The sequence below is a fragment of the Pezoporus occidentalis genome, unplaced genomic scaffold, assembly GCF_034315485.1.
Source record: "Pezoporus occidentalis ecotype Australia unplaced genomic scaffold, CSIRO_AGI_Poc_V1 ctg208, whole genome shotgun sequence".
NCBI lineage: Eukaryota > Metazoa > Chordata > Aves > Psittaciformes > Psittacidae > Pezoporus > Pezoporus occidentalis.
Window position 1 is genome coordinate 1,135,958 of NW_026913943.1, and position 22,301 is coordinate 1,158,258.

The 22,301-nt window shown below is 43.3% G+C and overlaps 1 protein-coding gene across 1 annotated transcript; it reads left to right on the top strand.

Moving 5' to 3' along the window:
- Positions 1 to 98: 98 nt before the first annotated feature.
- TEKT4 (tektin 4) lies at positions 99 to 12,675 on the top strand. Its single transcript, XM_062619026.1, has 6 exons — positions 99 to 666; positions 7,336 to 7,406; positions 8,907 to 9,050; positions 9,893 to 10,115; positions 10,681 to 10,835; positions 12,316 to 12,675. The coding sequence occupies exons 1-6, from the start codon at positions 133 to 135 to the stop codon at positions 12,527 to 12,529; spliced, it is 1,341 nt and encodes a 446-aa protein (XP_062475010.1). The 5' UTR covers positions 99 to 132; the 3' UTR covers positions 12,530 to 12,675.
- The last annotated feature ends 9,626 nt before the right edge of the window (positions 12,676 to 22,301 follow it).

The window sequence follows — 22,301 nt, forward strand, 5'->3', positions numbered from 1 at the left end:
GGGGCGGGCTGTTCCCCGCTGCCGCCTCGGGTTTCCCTTCGCAGCGGGAGGAACCCGCCTCCTCATTGGCTGCCGCCGTTGCCCCGGCGACGGCGGGACGCGGGGCCTGGCCCTGCGGGAGGCGGCGGTGCCATGGCGCAGGCCGAGGCGCTGCTGGCCGAGGAGCCGGCGCCGCAGGCTGTGCCCGCCGCCGAGCTACCCAGGAAGGTGTGTGAGGTGGCGCTGAAGACGGGGCCCCACTCCTCCAGCCGCCTGACCGCGTCCGGTTTCCGTACTGCCAAGTACCTGACCCACGAGTGGCACCAGCGCCACTCTGATCTGTACAGCGAGGCCTTCACCGGCTGCGAGCGGGGCGAGCGCAACCGGGCCGAGTCCAAGGAGCTGTGTGCCCGTGCCGCTGCCACTGCTCAGCGCGCCCAGCAGAACTCCACAGCCGCCCTGGGCCAGCGCCTGCAGGACGTACACTTCTGGAAGTCTGAGCTCCAGAGGCAGATTGAGGACCTGGGTGCCGAGACAGGCCTCCTGGCAGCCCAGAAGCTGCGGCTGGAAAGGGCGCTCGATGCCACCGCGGTGCCCTATGCCATTGCCACTGATAACCTGCGGTGTCGGGAGAGGAGGCAACCCCCGGACCTGGTCAGTGATGAGGTGGAACAAGAGCTGCTGAAGGTGAGCAGGATGTTAGGGGTTCTTGGCAGCTGTCTCTTAGTGCTGCTCTACTCTCTAAAACGATGAACAGCTTGGTCAGTATGTGATAACTGCAGATATCCTGTGGCAATGCCGAGGCCTAGGGCAGCCTGGACTCTGTCTGTCCACTCCTAGGTTTAAGAAGGATTGTTTAAAATCCTTCCTCTGTTTAAAAAGTATTTAAAATCACATGAGGATGACTACAGGAGACCAGACCCCCCACCCACCCACCCCAGACGAGATCCAAGCAAAATCAAAACAGAGGTTTCCTGAGCCAGGATGGGCATCCTATTGTGTCGTTAAACTTCTTCCAGTCTCAACTTAGTCTCCTCATCTCCACAGGTTACACTTTAAAAATGCAATGCCCAGTAAGCAAAATACCCTTAATAAGGACCAGTGAAATGCCCCTTAGCTGTTCCCATGCTCAAGCTGTCCAAATCTGGCAGACTCTGCCATTACCTTTTCCCACTGAGGCTGATGTAGTCTTGCCAAGGTTCATGACGAGGTGGTGATCCAGCACTGTGTGGCAGTGTCTCAACACAGACCATCATTTCGACATCCTGAATGATGTAGTTGTGTGACACCTACACAAGATAACAGTTCAAGGCAAGCAAAGGGCACAGACAGTTGGTATTTCTGACAATGTGACTTCAACAAACCTGAGATTCTCCTGAAATTTGTTTTCTCCTTTTCCTCCCATAGAGGATGCTGTACTTCAGCTGACAGTTGTCTGTCACTGAGGTCCAACACGGTGTGTATATTGCCATCAAAGCTGGTGTAATTATTGTGGCTGCCCATGTTATAGAGAACAGATCTCAGGGTCATTTTTCATTCTGGAATTACACCTATTCGAGTGTCTCATAAATAAAAGAATGAGTATTTGCCTTCAGTCTCCAATTTACTGTGAAAGTTGATTCATGATGGGTTACTGATTAAACCAGATGATTAATACTACTTGTTAGAAAAATATTGAAGAGACTTACATGGTTGATGGCATGATAGTGTTTAGCATGATTGCATTTAGCAGTATTTCAAATAGGAATGGTGTACAGTTGCTGAATCTTAATCAATATTTAAGAGGTTGATCCTGTCAAAAATATAAACATGTGAGAGTTAATGTATAGGCTATTTCAGTGTGTGAATTGTTACAAGATTCAGATTACAGGACAGCAATTCTTTTCATCAGCTGCTGATGTTTAAGAGAAATCATGGAATGTAAGATACAGTAAAAGAAATCATTGCCTGGCAGGATTTCTCTCGTGTATTTCTTTCCTCCTGATCTCAGGGAATAGTCTTTGTTGCTCAGAAGTGCATCTGCTGCTGCTAACTCTTCACCTGAAATTGGGATTGTGTGCCTGTGACGACAGACAGTCAACAGCCAAGTAGGATGTCATCAAAAAGGAATGGTGTGAGCTCAGTTGAGGCGGGTGTGCCAGCAGCAGATGGACTCTTGAGAAATGAAGATTTTGTTGCCATGCCAATGACCTTTGCAGTGCAGAAGGAAGAGAAGTACACAATATCAGAGGAAATCCTTTCCATTTTCACAAAGGAATAGATTTTATGGCACAAACGCTTGCAAATAGGTGTTAAAATGTGTCCTTCTGTGGCTTTGCCAGCTCTTGAAGTTGCAGCAATATTCTTACCTCTTTCACTGCAAGAAATCAGATTGTACTTTGTATTTCTTACTCTCTCCAAAACTAATAATTCTTGACACTTAGCGCTGCTCTTCTGTGAATTCTGACTGTTCACTGAACAGGTTGCCAAGCTGATGGCCCAGTTCCCTGGTAGCTCTGTGGTACAGCATTTGCCGATTTGGAGGAGTTCTGCAAATTTTATTACTAAAGTACTGACATACCATTTCTGAATGTTGCTCACTTGTCCAGTCACTTTCTAATCTTTATTCTCTCAAGAAATCATAATGCAAGAGAGATCCAGCATAATTTATTCTCTTCCCATGCAAAAACTGAGGAAAAGAAGAACTAGTTTCCAAAATTCAGCTATGCTAGGAAATAGATGTTCCTCTCATTGCAGTTTTAATTACACAGCTAATTGATATTCTACATCATTTTCCTTTCTTTGAAATTCTTTTTCACCTACTAGCAGCCCAGGTCTGTGTTGATATTATTCTCTGGTATCTTTGCTGTGTTCCTGCTGGCTCCAATGGACAGACACTGGGGGAACCTGCAGCCAGGAGAAGAGGATGTGTGTGTCCCATCATCATGGAAAAGCTTTTCATAGCACAGAGGTTTTGTTCCCCCTGTCAGTTTTCTGCAGCAGTGAAAAAGATTTCCCAGTTCCCAGAGCATCCTGCTGAGACAACCACATTTCAGCAGCCCCTTGGCAGATGACATTTGAAGAGATGACATCAAATACACAGATACAAGCAGTTTTGAATCCCTGCATGTAATTGCACTTTCATTATCTGTTCAGATGGCTCACAAAGAAAACAGGTATTTCTGATGGATGTTTTATGCATCCAGATAACATTCTGGGGTTTCCTGATGGTTTTCTTTTGGCACACTACCTATTTCTTTTAGGGAGTTTTGGGTCCAATTCATCTGTTCTATTTCCTTTGCAGCATGGAATCACATTTAGATCACCTATCGTGATAAATTCCACCACTAAGTAGCCACGTCTGGAATGAGAGATGAATGTATTTAAGTAAAAGCTCCTCACATGCATAGTAAAATCATCTGCTACTCAGAAGTTCATTGACTCCACTTAACAGCATATTAATCTTTTTTTAATGCAGTTCTGGTTAAGAAAAAGAAGCAGAAACACACAATTATTTCTCCAGTAAAGAAGGATCTTGATGACTAAAAAGAAGATAAAATCTCTCAAATAGAATAATTTTACTTTGCTGCTGCAGTGGAAATAGCTGAATTTAAAAGCAGTCAAGCCATCAGTTTTGTATGGGGTTTTTGTCTTTCAAAAGCTCTATGACATCTCCTCTGAACCCCCTTTGCATCAGTTTAATGACAGTTTAGTAAGTTTATGTGCACACATTTAATTTTGAAAATGTAAGCCCTAGCAAAGGACTTGCCACATGGTGGTGAACTGTCAGTAAATCATGTTTCAGCTGCGTGTATACTGCATTTCAAGGTTATTTCCACTGTCCAGACTCATTAGCTGAGTGCCAGATATGACTGTGGAATAAGTGGATGTACTTACATTGACACCATTTTTCTACCCTAGACTCAGAGTGTTGATTTGTTGTGTGTTTGCTTCAACAATGAAGTCAGCCCCAGCTATTCCCTCATGCCAAAGACAAAAGCTTCAGCCAAGATCCTGTCAACTGTGTAAAATTAAAGTTTAAAAAGGTGGAGAAAGGATTCATATGTATGCATTCCTGCTAAGTGCAGTACTGGGGCAAGGAAGACAACAGAATACCATTTCCAGACACTTTGCCAAGTGAACCAGTTGTACAATAGAACACTCCTGTATGTAGACAACTCAGTTAAGAGTGCAAGTGCTTATTTTCAGTATCTGAAATAATTCAGAGACCAGCAGGAAAGGGGCCAGTGAAAGAAGTAGGATTTTGAAGATGGTACCTGCTTTTACTCCCACTTGTAATGAAGAACAGGCTTCCTCTTACACACTGTTTGGAGGTCAGAAGCTGGTGAGATCTGTGAGCTCGCTTGCTTTTATTTGCTGTGCTGATGTGCGGAACATCTGGTGTCACGTTGTTGCTGACGGATGGATGGATGGGTGGGTGGGTGCAGCTGGGTTTGAAATCAAGGGTGACTGCACAGCCTCTCTCACATGGTTCTACCAGGTCCTCTTAGCTGCTCTCACACTGTATCATGCTGGTCCTGGGAGCTGTATTTAGACTTTGCTGATGTCTGCAACTCGCTGATGGAAAGAAGGCTGCAAAAGACCTGAGTTTGTAAATTCATGGAAGTCATAAACATCTGCTCTTAAACATTTTCTTTGCACCATTAATTAGACACTTACAAAGTCATGAACTGGGATGGTTTTATCACAAGATTTGGGGAAAATTCAACTTCTGCATCATAAACATTAAATACTGTAATAAAACCAATGGCTGGGAATATGCTGAAGTATCAAATGTTCCCTCCCTGTTAATTGACAACCATTTATAATAACAGAGAATTATTATTAGTGTTAACTGTGGAGAAGATAGCTAAAAAGAAGCCAAGATCACTTCAGATTTGACAGTATTTCATTTTAATAGCACATGATGACATGTATGGGAAAACGAGGAGAAGAAAAAGACATTTCAAACGCAAATGTCAGTTAATGTTGTTCTCTGAACCAGAGATGCTGCTATCTCGTAGAACTCTTCCACTTGCTTTTCCTCTCAGTGCAGACTGGGCCTTCAGATGGATTGCCAGCACAGTTTTGTGAACCCACCACAAAAAGGTCATCTCTTCTGCCACTTGCTGAAACCCAGATCTGCCCTCAGGATTTCAGCGGGGAATCACCCACATGTTTATGGGTGAAATCAATGAGTCCAAGAAAGCTGTGCTCCTGGCTGCAGGTTGTTGGAATTTACTCTGCAAAGAACATGTGAAGGAGCAGACGTGGCCTTTTAGAAGTCCTCCACATGGTGTCTGAGGTTCCCAGGTCCTTCTCCGCTGCAGGTAGTGCTACCTGGAAGGAATTACTTCAGTGTGGACCTTCTCCAACATCAGTCCCATGAGCCAGCCATAGCTATGGGTGGGCAACAGGCTGGATGTTTTAACATGACTGAGAGTACAGCTGGGATGAAGGATCTTCCTTTTCAACCTATTGCCACAGCAACTCCCAGCCATACAACTTGACTTTTAATCTATTTTAAAAGTTAAGATTTAGTAGATAAGCATTGAAAATTTATTGTCATTTACGCCTGCTTATTCACTCTAACCAGTCTTGGGCTGCCACTAATGATGAGAACTGTCTCTTCAGTTTTAAATGTCATATTTGAATGCATATCTCCTCAACAAGGAATCCATTTGTAAATTATATTTTAGGTCATTCCGCAAGAGAATTCTTTTTTACTGCATTATTTCACTCTTTCCATGTGAGAGACCTTAACTGCTAAAGGAAGGCTTTTCTTAGTTGAAATTACTCATAGAGAACTGGTGATCTTTTTATTTGCATCCAACACAAAATAATATAAATTACTGTAAATGTAATTTTGAGTGCTGGGTCTTCCCAACTCTTTGAAATCCTGGGAATTTTTACTTTGACAACTCATCCATTGTAATACTTCCTCTGTGCAGGAAGTGAGGTTTCATGTTCTCATAGTTTGTAAAATGATACCTTCAGCTATGCATTCATTTTAGTTTTGCTCTTTTAGAGCCTTAAAAATAATATTTTCTTTCCCATCATGATTATCATCCTTTTCCATTTGGAAATAAAATGATCTTTTTTATGGTCCCTGTTGGTGTCTTATGATGGAGAAACTGACACTGCAGGGACATACACACTCATTTATTTGTCAAAACCAGTGCAAAGATGAATGAGTGCCAGCAGTGTTCTGGGAATAAAGTTTATTAGTAAGGATATACTCCCTTAGCTGTCATTGGGTGACTATCATTGATGTAAACCAGCAAAATTAAGGAAGAGGTTTTCATATACAAATCTCTTTTTAATATTTGAGCCTTGAATATTAAATAATAACAAAGAAAATGCTTGCTGGACTGTGTTTTATATAATACTATGTAATCACCAGGTCAGTAAAGTCACGTAGAGCACTGATAATCCCTAAAGCAGCATTATTGCAGTCAAAAATGAGAACCTGGTATTTTTGTTCAATAAAAGAATATTAGAAAGTGTGGTCTTTTTTGGTTTATTCGTGTTTGTGCTGAAGTAAGCATTCCTGCTAAAACCAGCTTGAGCTGAAACTGCAGACATTGGCTCTATTATCAAAGTGAGGCAAAGCTTCACGTCTTGCAGCTGAGAGGAAATCAACCCCTCAGTCAACATTGCATATTTGAGATAACTGCAGGCCTTTGATACTGTCCCTTACCAGGAGCAAAATGGGTTCTGGAATAGATCTAATAAAAAAAAATAAAGCTCTAAGTGTCATTTGGCCTATATTATGACAGCTTTCCTACACCTGCTGCAATAGGTGTTTAAATCATAGAATAGTAACTACTGGTTCTAGTAAATACAAAGCATTCGAAGGAGGCAGGCCAACAAGATGCTGATACTTCATGTTAAATAGCACCTTATCACCAGTCAAAGTATACTTCTGGAGAGCTTCAGAGTGGTGGGAAGCCTCTCCCTTGAATGCAGATAAAACACTTCCAACAGGACAAGGCAGCTGCAAGGACTCAGCAGGTTCTGGAAGCTGGTGTCTTGCCAGAGGAGCTGATCTGCTTATTTTTGCCTACTTTAAGGCTGTGCAAGTCATTCAGATATTCTGTTTAATCTCATAGAACATAGACTTTTTCATAGAATATGCAATATGAAAATAATGAATCCCCAGGTTTTAGAGGTGTTCCAAGTATTGCTGCTGCCTTGGGCTTACCACTGAGTTAACCTCAGCATCTGCTAACTCCTTGGATAATCATGTCTACCAATAATAGGGTGAGTAGTGAGCAGAAGAGTTAAGTGTTTATCCACAGCCACTGAAATCAAATTGCTCTGCAGGATAGTATGCTCTGCTCCAGATATCACAGAAGTCTCAATGTTTTTGTTTAGGAAGCTGAGCTTATCAGAAGTATTCAGGAGCTTTTGAAAACAACTTTGTCGCAAGCTGCTAACCAGATGCGGTAAGCCAGTTTTCATGATACCATTGTAGCTAAGTGATAGAGCCAAATATATAGGGGTAAAGTGCCCAGTGGATAAAGATCATACCAGAGCCAGGCTTATGAGCTGTGTGAATTCCATTTAAACCTGAAAAGAGGTACTTGGTGGTGAAAGTCCAGGATTTCCAAGTGGGGTAAGGTAGGAGGAGTCGTGCCCTAAAGCCATGCTTTAGATTTTCAGTCCTGGTTTCCAGTCTGTGTGTTGATCTCTCTAATTCTCCAACACTAAACCTCAATGCAATGAAAGTATTATCTGGATATCATTCTACCTTGTTCACCTGTAATGTATTTGTAGTATAGGCTCTTTTAAAATAGTTTATCTGATCAAAGGACCTTTCCAAGAGGAGTTTTTTGCCACCAGATGTCAGTGTGAACTTAAAATATGAACATTCTACCTTCTGTATCATTATGGATGTTCTTTGCATTTCAAAAGGAATATTTGCTTTTAATTTATAACAAGCTCTTTGGAAAGATGTTACCTGAATCCTAAGGTGCATCGATATGAGAGAGTCCACTGCTGTAAGCCTTTGTATTTTAGGTTTTATTCTTTCTAATTTGTGCGATTTACCAGATAAAGTGAAATAGATTTAGAAAGAATGTTTATAAACGCAAAATAATTTAAAGTAGTTCTTTTATATCAATTAGAGTATGAGAGGAGTCTATTGAGTTTAGGCTTTGCTTTTTATGATTGTTTTAAGTTCATTTTAGTACCACTTTAGTACTATCGTTTAGTGTCAGTGGTCGGCAGTCTTCCTCATTCCTTATGTTAGAATGCCATCTGGTGTTAACAGTTGATAACGACCCCCTGCCTTTTGTAGTCTGAAGTCATTCTAACTAATTGGGCGACCTGTGACTCATTTAATCGGCAAAAAAAGGAGCAGTTTTAACTCTGAATATCATCGTACTTCTCTCTTCCAAGGACAATAACACAGCCTGCATGCTCCAGTCTTTGAAAGGCTGGATCAGAGCACTCAGAGAATAATAGAGGGTCACTTCACGGAGGTCTTAAATTTGATTCATGCTCAAGTAAAAGAGAAGGATAGGTCTTCTACTAACATTTACCTGATGTCTTATTATGGGAAGAATGTTCTGTTGGGCAAACCTCCTATCTATTTTGCCCATAATAACTGCAGCTGTAACCACTACTGAAAACATCCTGTGTTTTAGGATTACCATATAAAATCCAATGTCCAACGACTCCTTTGTCTCTGGGCATAAGAGCTCTAAGCCTTCCGTAGGCACAGAACAGTACTGAAGGTCTAGGGTAGTGATTAGCACACGAGGCTTACTGTCCTTCCAGCAGATAGTTGTGGGAGAGAAGGTTTGGTTAGGATTTTCCATACAGAAAGGAAAGTTTATGTTCTCATTGCTCCTGACAGGCGAAGGCTCAGAGCCTCGGTTCATAAAAGCTTTGTTAATTGTGTTGTTTTCCATTAACAGTGTGTAATAATAATGACTTTTCAGGCTAAATCGGGATCATAAAGAGATCTGTGAAATGGACTGGTCAGACAAAGTTGAGACGTACAACATTGATGATAAATGTGGCAGATACAGTAATGAGAGCACCAGCATTCAGTTCCATCCTAGTTCAGTGAAGTATGAGGAAAGGTGAGTAGTTGCTGTCGTTATCCTTTGGTAAGCTACAACACGTTCTTTGTGTCAGTGAAAGCTGTCCTGCTGGTCTGAATTAAAGGTGTGATTCCTGCTTCTTTGGATATACCATGTCATAGCTTTAAAATAGCTGCATGGATAGTAAAGGTACTGCTACCATGTCAGCATGGCATGCTACTGATGGCCGTTGGTTCCCTGTATGCAAACTGAGCTTGTAAAAGTTTTTCTTGGAAATAATGGGCTTTATACTTTTAAAGGCTGATCTAAATCCTATTGAGACCTATTGTTTGACATCAGCAGGCATGCCATTCTTTCGGGAAAGGCAAGTGCTTCCAGAAACAGAGAGTATTACTATTACCGTAAGTCCTGCTGCTTCCCCCTGCTCTTTGAGGCAGTGTTCATATGATGCAGTGTCCCAGGTGCTATGTATTTCCTCCTGCTGCTCAAAATGGTGAAGTACAACCTTTTGTTTCAAGGTAGGCACAGACTGTAAAGCTTAAATACATTCATGGGTTTATTTGTTGGTGACTTAATTGCTTGTGCTTGCACAAAAAAATATGTATATACCTTCTTTACCTTAGTAGCATCTAAAGATGGAAGACATTTGGATGACTTTGTGTATTACTTCCCTCAGAAAGCACAAAATGAATGAGAGTTTATTCGTTTTATAAAGGGTTAGTTGTCTCCCTTCATGACAAGTCTGGGCTGCATGCAGCAGTGAAAACAAGTAGAGGTTGACAGCACTTACACAGGAAGAGAATCAGCTTCAGATTGTCTTCTTGAGTGCAACTTGAACAAAAGAGCAAGGTTCCTATTTGTTTACCATTTACTTCTTCCAGTGCCTCAACACCAGAGACATGGCCCAAGTTCACCCATGACAACATCTATAGGGCAGAACGAGAAAAAATGGCTTCCATCAGTCTCCGTGCCTTGATTGACAGCATCCTTCATGATGTATTTGAGGACCTGAGGAGACAATGTGCTGCTGTGAATGAGGCTTTTGTCAGGCGCTGTGAGGAGCTGGACGATGCAAAACACAACCTCGAGCATCATTTGAAGAACGTAAGTGCTGTTTTTTGAATGCTGGCTACAGGCGTAAAAATCTCTTTTGAGAAGATCACAGTAGATTTGTCCTCCAGAACAAAATGTAGTCCATGTCAAGTATCAAACACTATCTTGTGCCACCTTACTATCCTATAAGTCTGATCGTGGCTCCAATTCAGCTTTTTGCTATCTGTTGTGCTTCTCTAAATGAGAGATGGATGTAAATATGAAGAAAGTCAAAGAGAAGTTCTCAGTCTCCTTCAAAATCACTTGAATTATTCTTGGATAATTTACAATTAAAAGCAATTCATGGAGGTAGGATGTGTTGTCATCCCACATGAGATGTGAAAGAGGTTTTGAACAGCCTGCAGAATATTTTCTGCTGCTTTTTAGAAAGATCAGATTCTCATTTTAGTAGTAGAGGTCAAACTCACCTTTGTACTTCTATTTCTTCCCTATTCTGGCCAAACAGGAGGTCAAGACGGTAACTGATTTACCAGGACCATGAACAAATGGATAAAGCCTACTAGGAGACAATGTATGTCTGGTTTTAAACAGTTCTTTTCCTTGGGTGTTCTCTTAGGTGCTTAGGGAGATTGGGAATCAAGAAGCGAACATTGCTGCTCTCAAAAAAGCCATCAAAGACAAAGAAGCCCCAGTGAAAGTTGCTCAAACAAGGCTGTATGACAGATCTTTTAGGCCCAACATAGAGCTCTGCAGAGACGAAGCACAATTCAGGTAAAAACTATTAAACAAGTCCTCCAAGGTGTCCATTCTATCCAGAAGTAATGTTAGACAGGTTTTGCACCTTTTACTGGCAACACATAGTCTTTAGCTTTTATTACTAGGTTTGATTCTGATGTAAGTCAGAAATAATTCAATTGACTGAAATCACCAAGAGGAAAATATCACTTTAACTTAATTTATAGACAAATGAAAATCTATAGATTCAACTCTGCCTTTTGTCTCAACACTTGCTTCTCTGAACTGTGTGGTTTCTTTCTGATTTAGATGATCCAAAGAAATTGGACAGCATGTGGATCACTTGCAACCCTGTTGCTCTTAGCAAAAGTCACCACAAGGTGGACTATGTGCCAAATGAATTATGCTTCAAGTGCTGAGAATATAAATGAGCTGCAACATACTCATAGTCTGAGACAAGTCCCCCATACTACAAAGCATCGGGCTGGTGGCATTTGATTTCCAGTAATAATCCGTTTTAAAACTGGAGGTCAACAAATCCTATCAAATTAAAGGTCTGAATGTCACATTTGTCAGTTTTGATCTCATTACAGGCTTTGTAATTGATTCTCCTCCTTCACATTTTCCTACCCTTAGGAGAAGTGGAGAATCAGCTTTTGCAGGCTTATAATATCCTTGTAGCAAAGGGGCCTAGCATTCAAAGCCGATATGCTGTGCTAATACAGTGAGAAAAAAAGTTATAGTTAATCCAGGTGCTTTGTACCATCTCAGACACACTTACTTAAGGTCCTGATTCAACAACCCGTCCATGCACAAGCTTTTCAGTATGGGTGTTTCTTTCAGTGGGATTTAAGGACACAGGCAAGTGCATTGCTGAGTGGGCATGTGTTTAACTGCCAGGCTTACGCTTTTTGTAGTTGCTCCATTTGCCCAGAACACAGGGATCTTGTTTTCCCAGGAAGTAAATATGTGCCTTCTCTGCAGCAGATTGCAGTAAAGCATGTAACCCCCACTGACTTTCAGTTGAAGTGACGTGCTGCTTTTTAACAAATGAAGTTCTACTGCTTCTTTAAAAGCTTATCTGCTTTTAAACACTGTTTTCTGATCTCTGGCACAAGTACCATTCTGTAATTCTTGGGTTTTATACCAGTGAACAGGTATCAAAAACCAGGCTTAACAAAATGCTGATCCAGTCAAACTGGGTGAATTATCAAACAATTTCTGTCCTGTAATTCTTGGTACAAGTGTCCTACATAGTGGGAGAGGGTGAGGATGGATAGTTTCGCTGTGCTTAGTGGCAAAAAGCATTCTTGGTACAATCTGAATCATGGGATACTTCTATACAGAAGCTGTGAAAGTGAACACTGCTTTTGACCAAGTATGTAGGACCTCTCTGAGCTCCTTCGTTGTTGGGTATTATGATTCCATAGCTGTTGATCTTTATTCCTCCTATAGTTCTATGCTTTTTTTAACTGGCTTCTGCTCTTTTTTTACTACTTACTGTAATTCTGTGCAGGTTGATCAGTGAAGTTGAAGAACTAACGGAGACCATTGAATCCCTGAAGCAAAAACTACTGGAATCTGAACAGTCTCTGAAAAACCTGGAAGACACAAGGATGGATTTAGAAAAAGAAATAGTTGTGAAAAGAAACAGTATTTTTATTGACAGGCAGAAGTGCATGGCCCACCGCATGCACTACCCTGTTGTTCTTAAATTAGCAGGTTACTAGGGGTAGTGGCTGTACTAACTATGCAAAGTCTGGAAGAAAAATGGAGTCTAGAATCTTTCATATAAAATATATGGATAATATTATACACAAAAATACTGTATTCACTGTATTTGCTTCTATTTGGATTACAATGCATTGGTATATTACGATGGTGAGCTTTGAGTGTTTACTTTGAAAGCTCTATAAAACCTTGCCTGTAGAAGTGTAGTGAGTTTAAAACACAGCTTGAAGGCAATTTATTACATCTAGAATGACTCTGTATCATATATGCATCATTTGCATGGTATGTGATATTTGGGGAGTTTCACCCTAATGAGTGAATAAGTTGAGTGACTCTTTCTTGGGAATAATAATAATATACATAGATGTAGATATAACATTGATAGCTTGCTAGGCAGCCTGAAATGAGAGCAATAAAACTGCTTGCCTGACAGAAGATCACATGCTCAGCAAGGAAACAGATGATAGACTTTTAAGCTGCTCAAATATTATTAGTGAGTAGAGTTTGCTCAGGTTAGATGACAATCTGCTTATTGGCAAAACCACTCCCAGTCTGAAACATCTCCTCATGTAATCTGAAAATGAATCCAAGGATTTTTAACCTTAAAGTCAATAAATTTAGGTGCTTTTTTTTCAGCAAAAAAACCCATCTAAACAGCCTGTGAATAGCAGTTGTGACTTTCACAATAAGCACTTGGATGTGGAATTGAGCTCTGGATCTGTTCTGGCTTCCCTGGAAGCAAGGTACCTATAATGGAGAACACATCAGCTTCATCTACTCCAGCAGAGCAATGTAACAAGTGCCTTTCATCCATTAGCTGAGTAGGCCACCTGGTTAAATACGTTGCATGTCAAAAAGGGGAAAAGATGACACAGAACAGAATTCCATTATGGTTTCCTGTGTTACTGGGTTTTTACTTTTAAAAAGCAGCTGATCAAAGAGAGAAAATACAAAGCAAAAAAGCAAAACACACATAACCCCCCCCATCCCCTAGCCAGTGTACATTTGTGAATAGCCCTGCTCTGTTAAGCAGAGAGGAGAGGCCATTAGCCTATCTGTTTTTCTCACAGGCAGCTATTTGTATTATCTGAACTCAGGATGTGCAGAGCACTATCCAGCAATTGCCCTCTTGCTAAAAGCTACTACCACTTCTTTGCAAACCACCTGCATCAGTGAGGGCTTTGGACCCAAGCCTCTATTTTACAGGCTTTGTGTTCAAGAGTTTTGTTTTGCCTTTCTAATAGATTTTGACTTCCTCATTATCCTTTTATAGCCCAGACGTTGAATCCTTACTAGTGAGAAATAGCATGTGGGTTAGAAATAAATAAATGAGGCTTTACTATGCTTTTCTGTGCACAGAACTTAAAGCAGTCACTGTACATGACTGTTGTAGACTGAAAACCTTCTCCCTCATTCTGCCTTTCCTAGAACACCTTCAGCACCTTTCCTCTTGGCAGCATGTTTTAGCCTGTTATTCATGCCCAAATCTTCCAGCCTGATCAGTGGGTGCACACCTTGTACACAGCTGTATCACTGCAGTTGTGTATTAGCTGTGTATGTGTATTTAGCTGCACCAGAAGAATAAAACACCTGAAAGGGTGTTCCATGATTCAGAGCTGTGGTGTTAACAGGGTTTTGGTCAGTCAGCCCCAACCTCTAGGCTTCTGCTGCACATACATCTCTAAGCAGCCACATAAAATAGAGGGAAAAATAAGTGAACCAGGCTATGGGGATATCCACAGAAAGCTTTCAGAAAGCACAGAAAGGAGCAACATGTTCAAATTGACCTTACTCACCCACTAAAGGAAAAAATGGAATTCAGGATATCAATATGGCAGATGGGATGAGGAGAATATGCAGTTCAGGACCTAGAGCATTCATTTTGATTCAAGAGTTTTGCTTTAGAGAGAGGAAAAGGGAAGTGCTGTCATCTTCTCAGAGACTGTGCTGAGTACAAATAACCTTATGCCCCATATTGAGTTGTAAATGGCGCTTCCCCTAATTAAAGCCTATCAGCTTAATTTACCTTTGTGAACTAAATTAGTCTGCCCTTGCTTTAGGCCACTCAAGGCAAATTCTGCTCTGGTAAAGCTCATGCATTGGCAGGAGTGTAATCACTGCCCTCTTCACATGCTAGTAGGTGAATACAAGCGAGTTGTGAGAGTGAGAATCAGATGGAATAGCTTCAAGTTTCAGTAATTATTTTTTCTTTAATTACTGATTAAAAAATAATGGAAGCCACTGCTCCAGCATGCAAATATGGGTTTATATTGATTTCCTCATCATTCATTCTTAAGCTGAGGATTTATCAGGAAATACTTTAAAAGATGTTTTAGCTGTCTCTTGTGTGAGCCAGGGCCAGAGGTCAGCTATAGCTTCCAATTCTCTTGAGCTCTACCTGCTGCTCTGGGTAAGTGTGGACTTCTTTGTCTTCATTAGGATTTATTTGTGTATTATCCTGAGGGATTTCTGATGCTGAAGGGAAGGTTTAATTTCTGTCAAATCTGAGAGTTTTCTGGTCTGATTACAGATAGAGGAAGGATTTGATGATGTGATAAATGATGCCTGGTACAGGGACTCCAGGCAAAACCAGGAGTGAAGACGCATTAAAAACTTGTTACTTAAGAGCAGATGACATTCTGCAAAGAAGGCTGCAGAGAAATGAGAGATAATATTTGTGTAGCATTTTTATCATGAATAATTGATTCTCTATCTAGGAACTTCAGCCTCGTACCATGTCACAGATCACGAAAACATTTAGTACCAAGGTGGCAGACACCAGCCCTGATGTGTCCAGGTGAGACCTCTTCAGAAGCCCATTGTGTCTGCTTCTGGAGCCTTGACACATGGCACAAACATCACCTGCTTGAAATATTGATCTTTAACTTAGCCCTAGTGGTAAATAGCCCCCAAGGACAGCCAGCAGCTCCATCTGTGTCTGACAGAAAGGATCTGAACAAGGACAGGTTTTCCTATTGTTCTTCAAGATGCTGTTTGAGGTCATTTGCAGTGTAATTACAAAGTAACCCACAGAAAAGTGGAAATCAGGTTAAAATCTTTTCCTGAGCAATTTTTCCAAGTAGTTTCTGGATAGTCTCTTACTTCTGTTGGCCCCTCTGAGTAAACTGCATCCCAGCATCAGTCTTAGGAGTCACGAAAGTCATGGTAACAACTTTATGGCCATGAACAGTGCCCATTAGTGGCCTGTTTTGTTCCTGGGATGTGTCTGATCATTGAGTCACACACTGGGTCCACAATGGGCCGAGAACAGGAGCAATGAAGAACCTTTCAAGTATGATCCAAGGAATCCTCATACAGGGGTTGTTTGCAGGACCCGTGCAGGATTGTTTGTAAGGTTTGTTTCCATAGGTAAGATCCCATTTTCCATGTCCAAAGTGACAGGATGGTCTTCATAGCACTGAGAAGCAAATCCTAGGTGAACATGGATAAGAAGTGGCTAAATAGTGAAAGGATGGTGCAGCTAATATGTCTATGAACTGACAACCTGAGCTGGGCTTGCCAGTAGTAACATCACTGGATATCAGTTTGTAACTAAGTACTGAACATGCTCATCTTGACAATTCCTTTCCTGTTTGGAAAATAGCTACCTGGTATTTGTCATTTGTCCTCTTGTTCAGAGTTTATACACATGGGGTGTATACCCAAGCAGTGACCAACCCACACTGTGAGCAAACTGTACTTTGATCTGTTGATGTTCAAGCTAAGAAAGCAATGCTTAAGATCATGATTAACCAAAGGGTTATGAAAGCCTGCAAGGAAGGTTGCCTTCATCCCACCACCTCAGAGTATCTGCTCACTCCATGCTCCTTTGTTACCCTCACTTCCCTGGGAACACATTCATCACCAAATGGATGAGAAGTAGTTTATCTCACTGGATGTCTTCCCATCTAGCTCCTTCAAAGAGAGTTTGCCTTGAAGAATGGCTTCAGTGGGGCTCCTGCACTGAGTCTGCTCGGGGAGCAGGTACCACATCTTGTAATATCTTCATCAAGACTGAGACACAATGCACTGGAATGAAAGCTCATCCTTTGAGATGCTGAGTGCCTTTACAGTTGCCTCAGGAGTGACAGGCCCCTCAGGATCACATCCCGGCTGCATTCCTCTCCGGATGAGGAACAGCAGCCTCTTTTACCTCTCTGTGGGGAAGGAATACAGTTGTTTCTATGACAACCTCACTACTGCATCCTTATTTCAAAAAATCCTTTGAGAGGGGTTATTCTGGTTACTACAACTTGTTACATGTGCCAGGCACGTTTAGTCCTACGAGTTCCTCTTAAGCTTTCCTTAGGAGAAAAACTGAAGGATGGGAAGAGTGGGAAAGTTGAGTATTAGGAGGACTAGACAGTAGGAAAATTCCTCTTTGAAGCAATCCCAAAGGAACTGGGATTGGAAACACTGGGTCACCAGCCTCCAGGAGAATGTCAATGCCTTCTCCCAGCCTTCCCTCCTGCTCCCTGGTTTGGTATTGTATAGATACGACGTGCATAAGGCTGTAGCACATTTTACTCTCACAGCTCCAGCATGTGAACAATTACATCAGCTCTGCTGGCATTTCATCAAGCCCCGTCCTGCTCCCATGGACGTTCCCTGGCTGAGAACATTAGCTGCCCAGTAATTGCAGGACGAGAGGGTACAGGACGTGGGCTCTCCTGAGCCAAGATTCCTGGCATTTTACGACACCAGCTTTTGCCCAAGGACAAATTCAGGTCTGTAGAACAGAGGCAGGGGTCATACAGCTTTGTAACTCCCATCCATATGAATCAATCGCAGGCTGAGATCACGAGAGAGCTCTTAGGGCTTTGCATAGGTATTTCAAGAGCTGCAAACAAAACACATTGTACCAGCCAAACAAACCCAACCTGGGAGCCCCACATGGTTTTAGCTTCAGTGCCAAAGGACAGGCAGGATGGAGCAGAGAGCATCCAGGGGCTGTGAAACTGTTATCCTAAGGCCTCTCTCAACCTGTCCTTTAAGCCTCTCCATTGCCCCTTGCACACCAGGTAGAAGCGTGCCTAGATGCTGAGTTTTCTCTTCCTGCAGGGTTAATGAACTTCCCAACTTTCTTTTTGAGTTTTCAGGATATTGGAAAGAAGTTTCCCTCAAAGCAGGGGCTTTTCTGCAGGGGGGGAATATGGCTGCTCCTGCTCATCCATCCGTGCTGCCAGGATGAAGGGCTTCATGGCATCCCAGGGAAAATGGTAGAGTCCCTGCCTATAACAGGGCTGTTATCAGCTCTTAGTTAGCCATAGTTGCACTTAGTTGTGTAGGCATTTTCCAAACCCCATTAGCAGTCACAGAGGAAACAGCACATTCAGGCTATGAGCCAGCAGGGTCTTGCAGAGCTCAGCATTAGCTGCATGTTGTGGCAACACAGTGTCTGGACCATGAATTGCCACCCAAGTCTTTCATTTCATGTCCGTTTAGGAGAGAAAATGGGAAGGGGAACAACAAGGTGGGGGGTTTCCAGGTGTCACACAGCTCGTTGGAACTGTGTTCACCGATTGAGCTAAAATACAGGGTTTATCCCAGACATGGGATGCCAGGAGGAAGCGTCAAACCCACCAACATCAAATGTAGGAGCTTTTCTTTATTAAGAAATGTAGAAATGTTGCAGTTTCTCCTTCCTTAACCAGCTCCTTTTGAGAACCTGTTAACTGGGTGAATCATTACTGGAGGGGTTCTAAATCAGCCAGAAATGAGTCAAGGCCACTCAGCAGCTCAGGAAAGGTGGGATGCAGAGAGCAAAACACTTACTCCATTGCTGCTTTTCCAAGAGGAGGAGGCTGGTGAGAGACATCTGTGATCGTGGAATACGAAGGGATCTGTTCATTTTGGGGTGGTTTCTCCTGCCAGGCAGTAAAATTACCTGCTGCAGTATGAGCCTATCAAAGCATCTGTGCTCAAAGTCCCACTTACAAGTGACAGGGCATCCTCGGTCCCCAGTGGGGCACATCTAAGAGCACTTCACTGTGCCCAGCACCTTGGGGCTGCTCCTGGCCAGGGCAATGCACTGAGCTGCCTGTTGCAGCTTTTGGTGTGCAGATGTGGAAGCATCCCTTGCGCTGGGAGCTGAAGAGCAGGATTACACACCAAATAAATGGACATTAACCAAAGGCTTTGGCTGTGTTTCCAATTCACGCTTACCCCATAGTGGTGGAGTGCCTTGTTCAGATGTGGGCTCATGATTAAGGATTGCCTTCAGGCCTTGTAAATAGAGGATGACTTTTATGACTGCTGCAGTGTATGAGCTCTTCATAGGAGAGGCTTTTAAAATCCAAATGGTTCCAAGCATGCAAGAGTTTAATGCGGGGCTGTGAGCATCCATCTCCGCCTGCAAATTCCAATTGATTTTTGCAAAGGCCACTTTGCTTGTAAAAGTGCTCTGTGCTTTCTGTGGAAGTCTGGGAGGCTTTCTGTGCCCAGGCACAGTGGGCACTTGTCTGGAAACCTGGCAGGAGGTTACCATGGAAAGCTGACCAAAGGCTATTGCCAAGAATTGAGGAGCCGGCAGGTTTGCTGTTGTGTCTGCATGAGCAGTGAATGCAGCAAACAGCTTCTCTACACTTACAGCAGAGGATCGTTGTTTGCAGGACACCCTCCTTGCGGCATTCCTGGCACAGGGAATAGTGCTGAGTTACAGTGGAGTTTGCAGAGCGTGCAGGCTTCACAGCAGAAGATGGATCGAGGCTTTAAAGCATCTCAACAAGAGCCGCCCAAAGCACAGGAGGAGCGGTTTTGCCTTCCATGGGCCATGGGTACTGAGCGGCTCCACTTGGGAATGGGCTGCAGACTGTGCAGGGGAGCAAGAAAACTCCCTCCTCCCTCACATAACACAACCAGGGCTGGTCCTCCCAGGAGACAGCCTCCTTCAACCCCCCTGCCAAACGAATGTGGAAAGTTTCATAGGAATACAAGTGAGCAGCTCTAAAAGCTTGAGTTAAGTCTCTGCTGGCTTCCAAAGAGGAGGAGGGCAGAGCTTTCCCTTTAAATCTGGTGAATCGGAGCAAGCAAGCTCTTCTCTTTCCTTGCTTGCAGATCATTGCTTCTGCCTTTGGACTCCTGGGTCTAAAAGGGAAACTTTCCCAGGGTCTGTGTTCCCTGTGCTAGGAAGGAGCAAACCTTATCCCCCCTCCGGCACCCCCTGCTCTGTCCTCCTCCTGCTGTGACAGTACTGTTTGGTCACCGTAGTTATTCCCCGCTCACTTTGCTGTACAGGCAGGAACGGCTTTTAGAAGGTCCCAGTGTCTCTGACGTTGATGCAAAGCTGTATCCAGCTGCCTCCTCCAATAAAATAAAGAATTAAAGCAGGCAAAGCCGATGCTTTTCCAAGCTGAAGCTGTGACAGAGCAAGAAGGCAGCCGGCAAATGCAGCTGGAGTTGACTCTGTCAGCACCATATCCCAATCTCCTGTATGCATCGTGCTGCTCCCTCCCCACCTTGGACCATTCTCAACACCCAGCAAACCTCTCCTGTCTGCATCAGCATCCCTTTCCAGGCTGGATTGTTCTGATGTAAGTAAATCTATTGCATTAAGTGGCCTTATCCGGAATGCCCTTTAAGTAAGGCTTAGTTCTTACTATGCACTGGAATTCCACTCAAATCACTGGGAAATCAGTGGCGCTGATGTTTCAAAGCATCACCTCTAATTTTGGCCTTTCTTTCGGACACCACCAGGCTAAACCCTTCTAAAATCATTTATGATTTCTAATTACCTCCCTATTTGTTTGGTGCTAGGTTTTGCTGAGCTTAGCTCACACCTTGCTCCAGCCTTGAACCAGGCTGGTCCATGGGCTGGGGGAGACAAACAGCCCGGGTTTGCCACAAAAGTCACCTTCTCCTATTACCCTAATGCGTTCCCATGGCTGTCCTCTGGTGCTGAAGGGAAACTTCAACGCATGCAAGAGAGCATCCTTCAGAACCACGAGCATCAAGCCTTTGTGATTGTACATACAGCCTCCTAATTCCCAGTTTGTGTCACAGCACAAGACGTGTGTATGCACTCGGAGGTAAATACGTTCCATCACTTTGCCCCTAAACCAACATTTACATCAAAAGAACTGGGCCTCCCACCACCAAACAGCCTATGTTTAACTGCTTTGCATCTGCTTCAACATTCCAGCTGACAGTTTAATCAAAGCTCTTACAAATCCAGTTCCACTGCTCGCTGCCAGCTCTGATTACGGACGTGTTGGCGCTGCCTGTCGCCCGCTGCGATGAACTATGAGTCCTGTGGGAAGCATCCACTTTCAGCTCTGTTTTACTGTCCTCTGATGGGGGCAAATCTCCTTGTGACAGCAAGGAAAATAGGAATAACTGTAAGAGGGCTGTAGTATAGAGTTGTGTGAGAGAACAAACAAACAGACCACTCCTGCTGATGGTCTCCTTAAGTGTCCCTTTGGAAATGTGATGCTGGTGGCAAGAACAACTTCTTTTTGTTTCCTGATAGGTGGGAAAAGCATCCAGAAATCCCAAAAGGATCATCTTTTAAACTCTGATGCCACTGCCATAGAACTGCAACTGCCTCCTGAAGGTCAGGTACAACAAAAGGATGCTCTACAGCAAAGAAACAGGTTGAGGAGCAGGGACTGTGATTGTTTCACATGACCTTGTCTGACCAACTGCTGTGGGATCAGCTGGGGATATTCCAGCTGCAGAGGAAGGAATAAACTGAGGGTGAATCTCAGAAATCAAGGAGAAACCTGAAAACACCTCTACCAGGTTAAAATCCTGTAGGGAACCTGCAGCCCTCCTGCTCACAGTCAGAATCACAGCATCCCAGCATGGTTTAGGTTGGAAAGGACCTTAAAGCTCATACAGTCACAACCCCCTGCAGCCAGCAGTGCGAGCTGCATGGGCTTTAGTGGAGGACTGGAGCTCTTCACAGCAGCAGGGAGAGCCCAGCTTGACCAACTCACCCATTTCTGAGTTACCAATGAGCAAACTCTGGTCTTGCAAAGCCTTTCCCTGCTTTCCAACCTGCTTTTCCAGAGGCAGCTGGAGATGTGCTGAAAACATTTGTTAGCTATTCTGTTTAAAGCCGCAGTTGTCTCTTCAGCCTCTTCCCTTTATCTCTGCTCATCTTTTATTACCAGCATAAGAGATATCTCCCCCTTTCCAGCCTCTCCAGCTTTCACTGCAGGGCCAGGCCCAGTGAGGGGGATGCACTCTTTGAGCTGCTCCCCAGCCCCACATGGACCACATCCAGCATAAAGGAGGCTCTTTGCTCCATTAACCCTCAAAGAAAGCTCTCTTGAAACCTCCCTGGGCAAAACACCACATAGAAAGCACAAACCCACAGCCTGCACTGTGCACAGTCAAACCCTGGTGATGTCTTGTCTCAAGGTCCCTCTGTCCATCCCCAAGGGATGCTGGATCTTGTGCCTGTCTCCAGCTGCGATGCTCATGGCAAGCAACATGTTCAGTATTCAGGTTTGATGGTTGCCATGCACTTATGTGGCTGGGAATAGAGAAACCAGCACCTACAGTTGAAAACTGCCCTGTTGAAACAGCTCCAGTTTTCTGCTTCAATCTCTGAATCACTGCACCAATATCCACTCAACCCACCTGCAACACTGGGGGGGGGGGTGGGAAATGAAATGATGAAGGGGAAAGGAAAGGCCACAGGCTGTTTTCATGCAGGAAAAGGAGTCTGATCTGTCAAAAAGATTGTTTCTTACAAATTGCCTGTCTGGTTGTGGTGCTGAACAAGTTACATTTTTCCCCCTGACAGCTCATCATAAAGCGAGTGCT

Excerpts from the sequence above, each read along its gene's own strand:
- TEKT4 (XM_062619026.1), top strand. The coding sequence starts at position 133 with ATGGCGCAGGCCGAGGCGCTGCTGGCCGAGGAGCCGGCGCCGCAGGCT. Across the intron at positions 667-7,335 it reads TGGAACAAGAGCTGCTGAAG|GAAGCTGAGCTTATCAGAAG; the intron begins GTGAGCAGGATG and ends GTTTTTGTTTAG. Across the intron at positions 10,836-12,315 it reads AGAGACGAAGCACAATTCAG|GTTGATCAGTGAAGTTGAAG; the intron begins GTAAAAACTATT and ends AATTCTGTGCAG.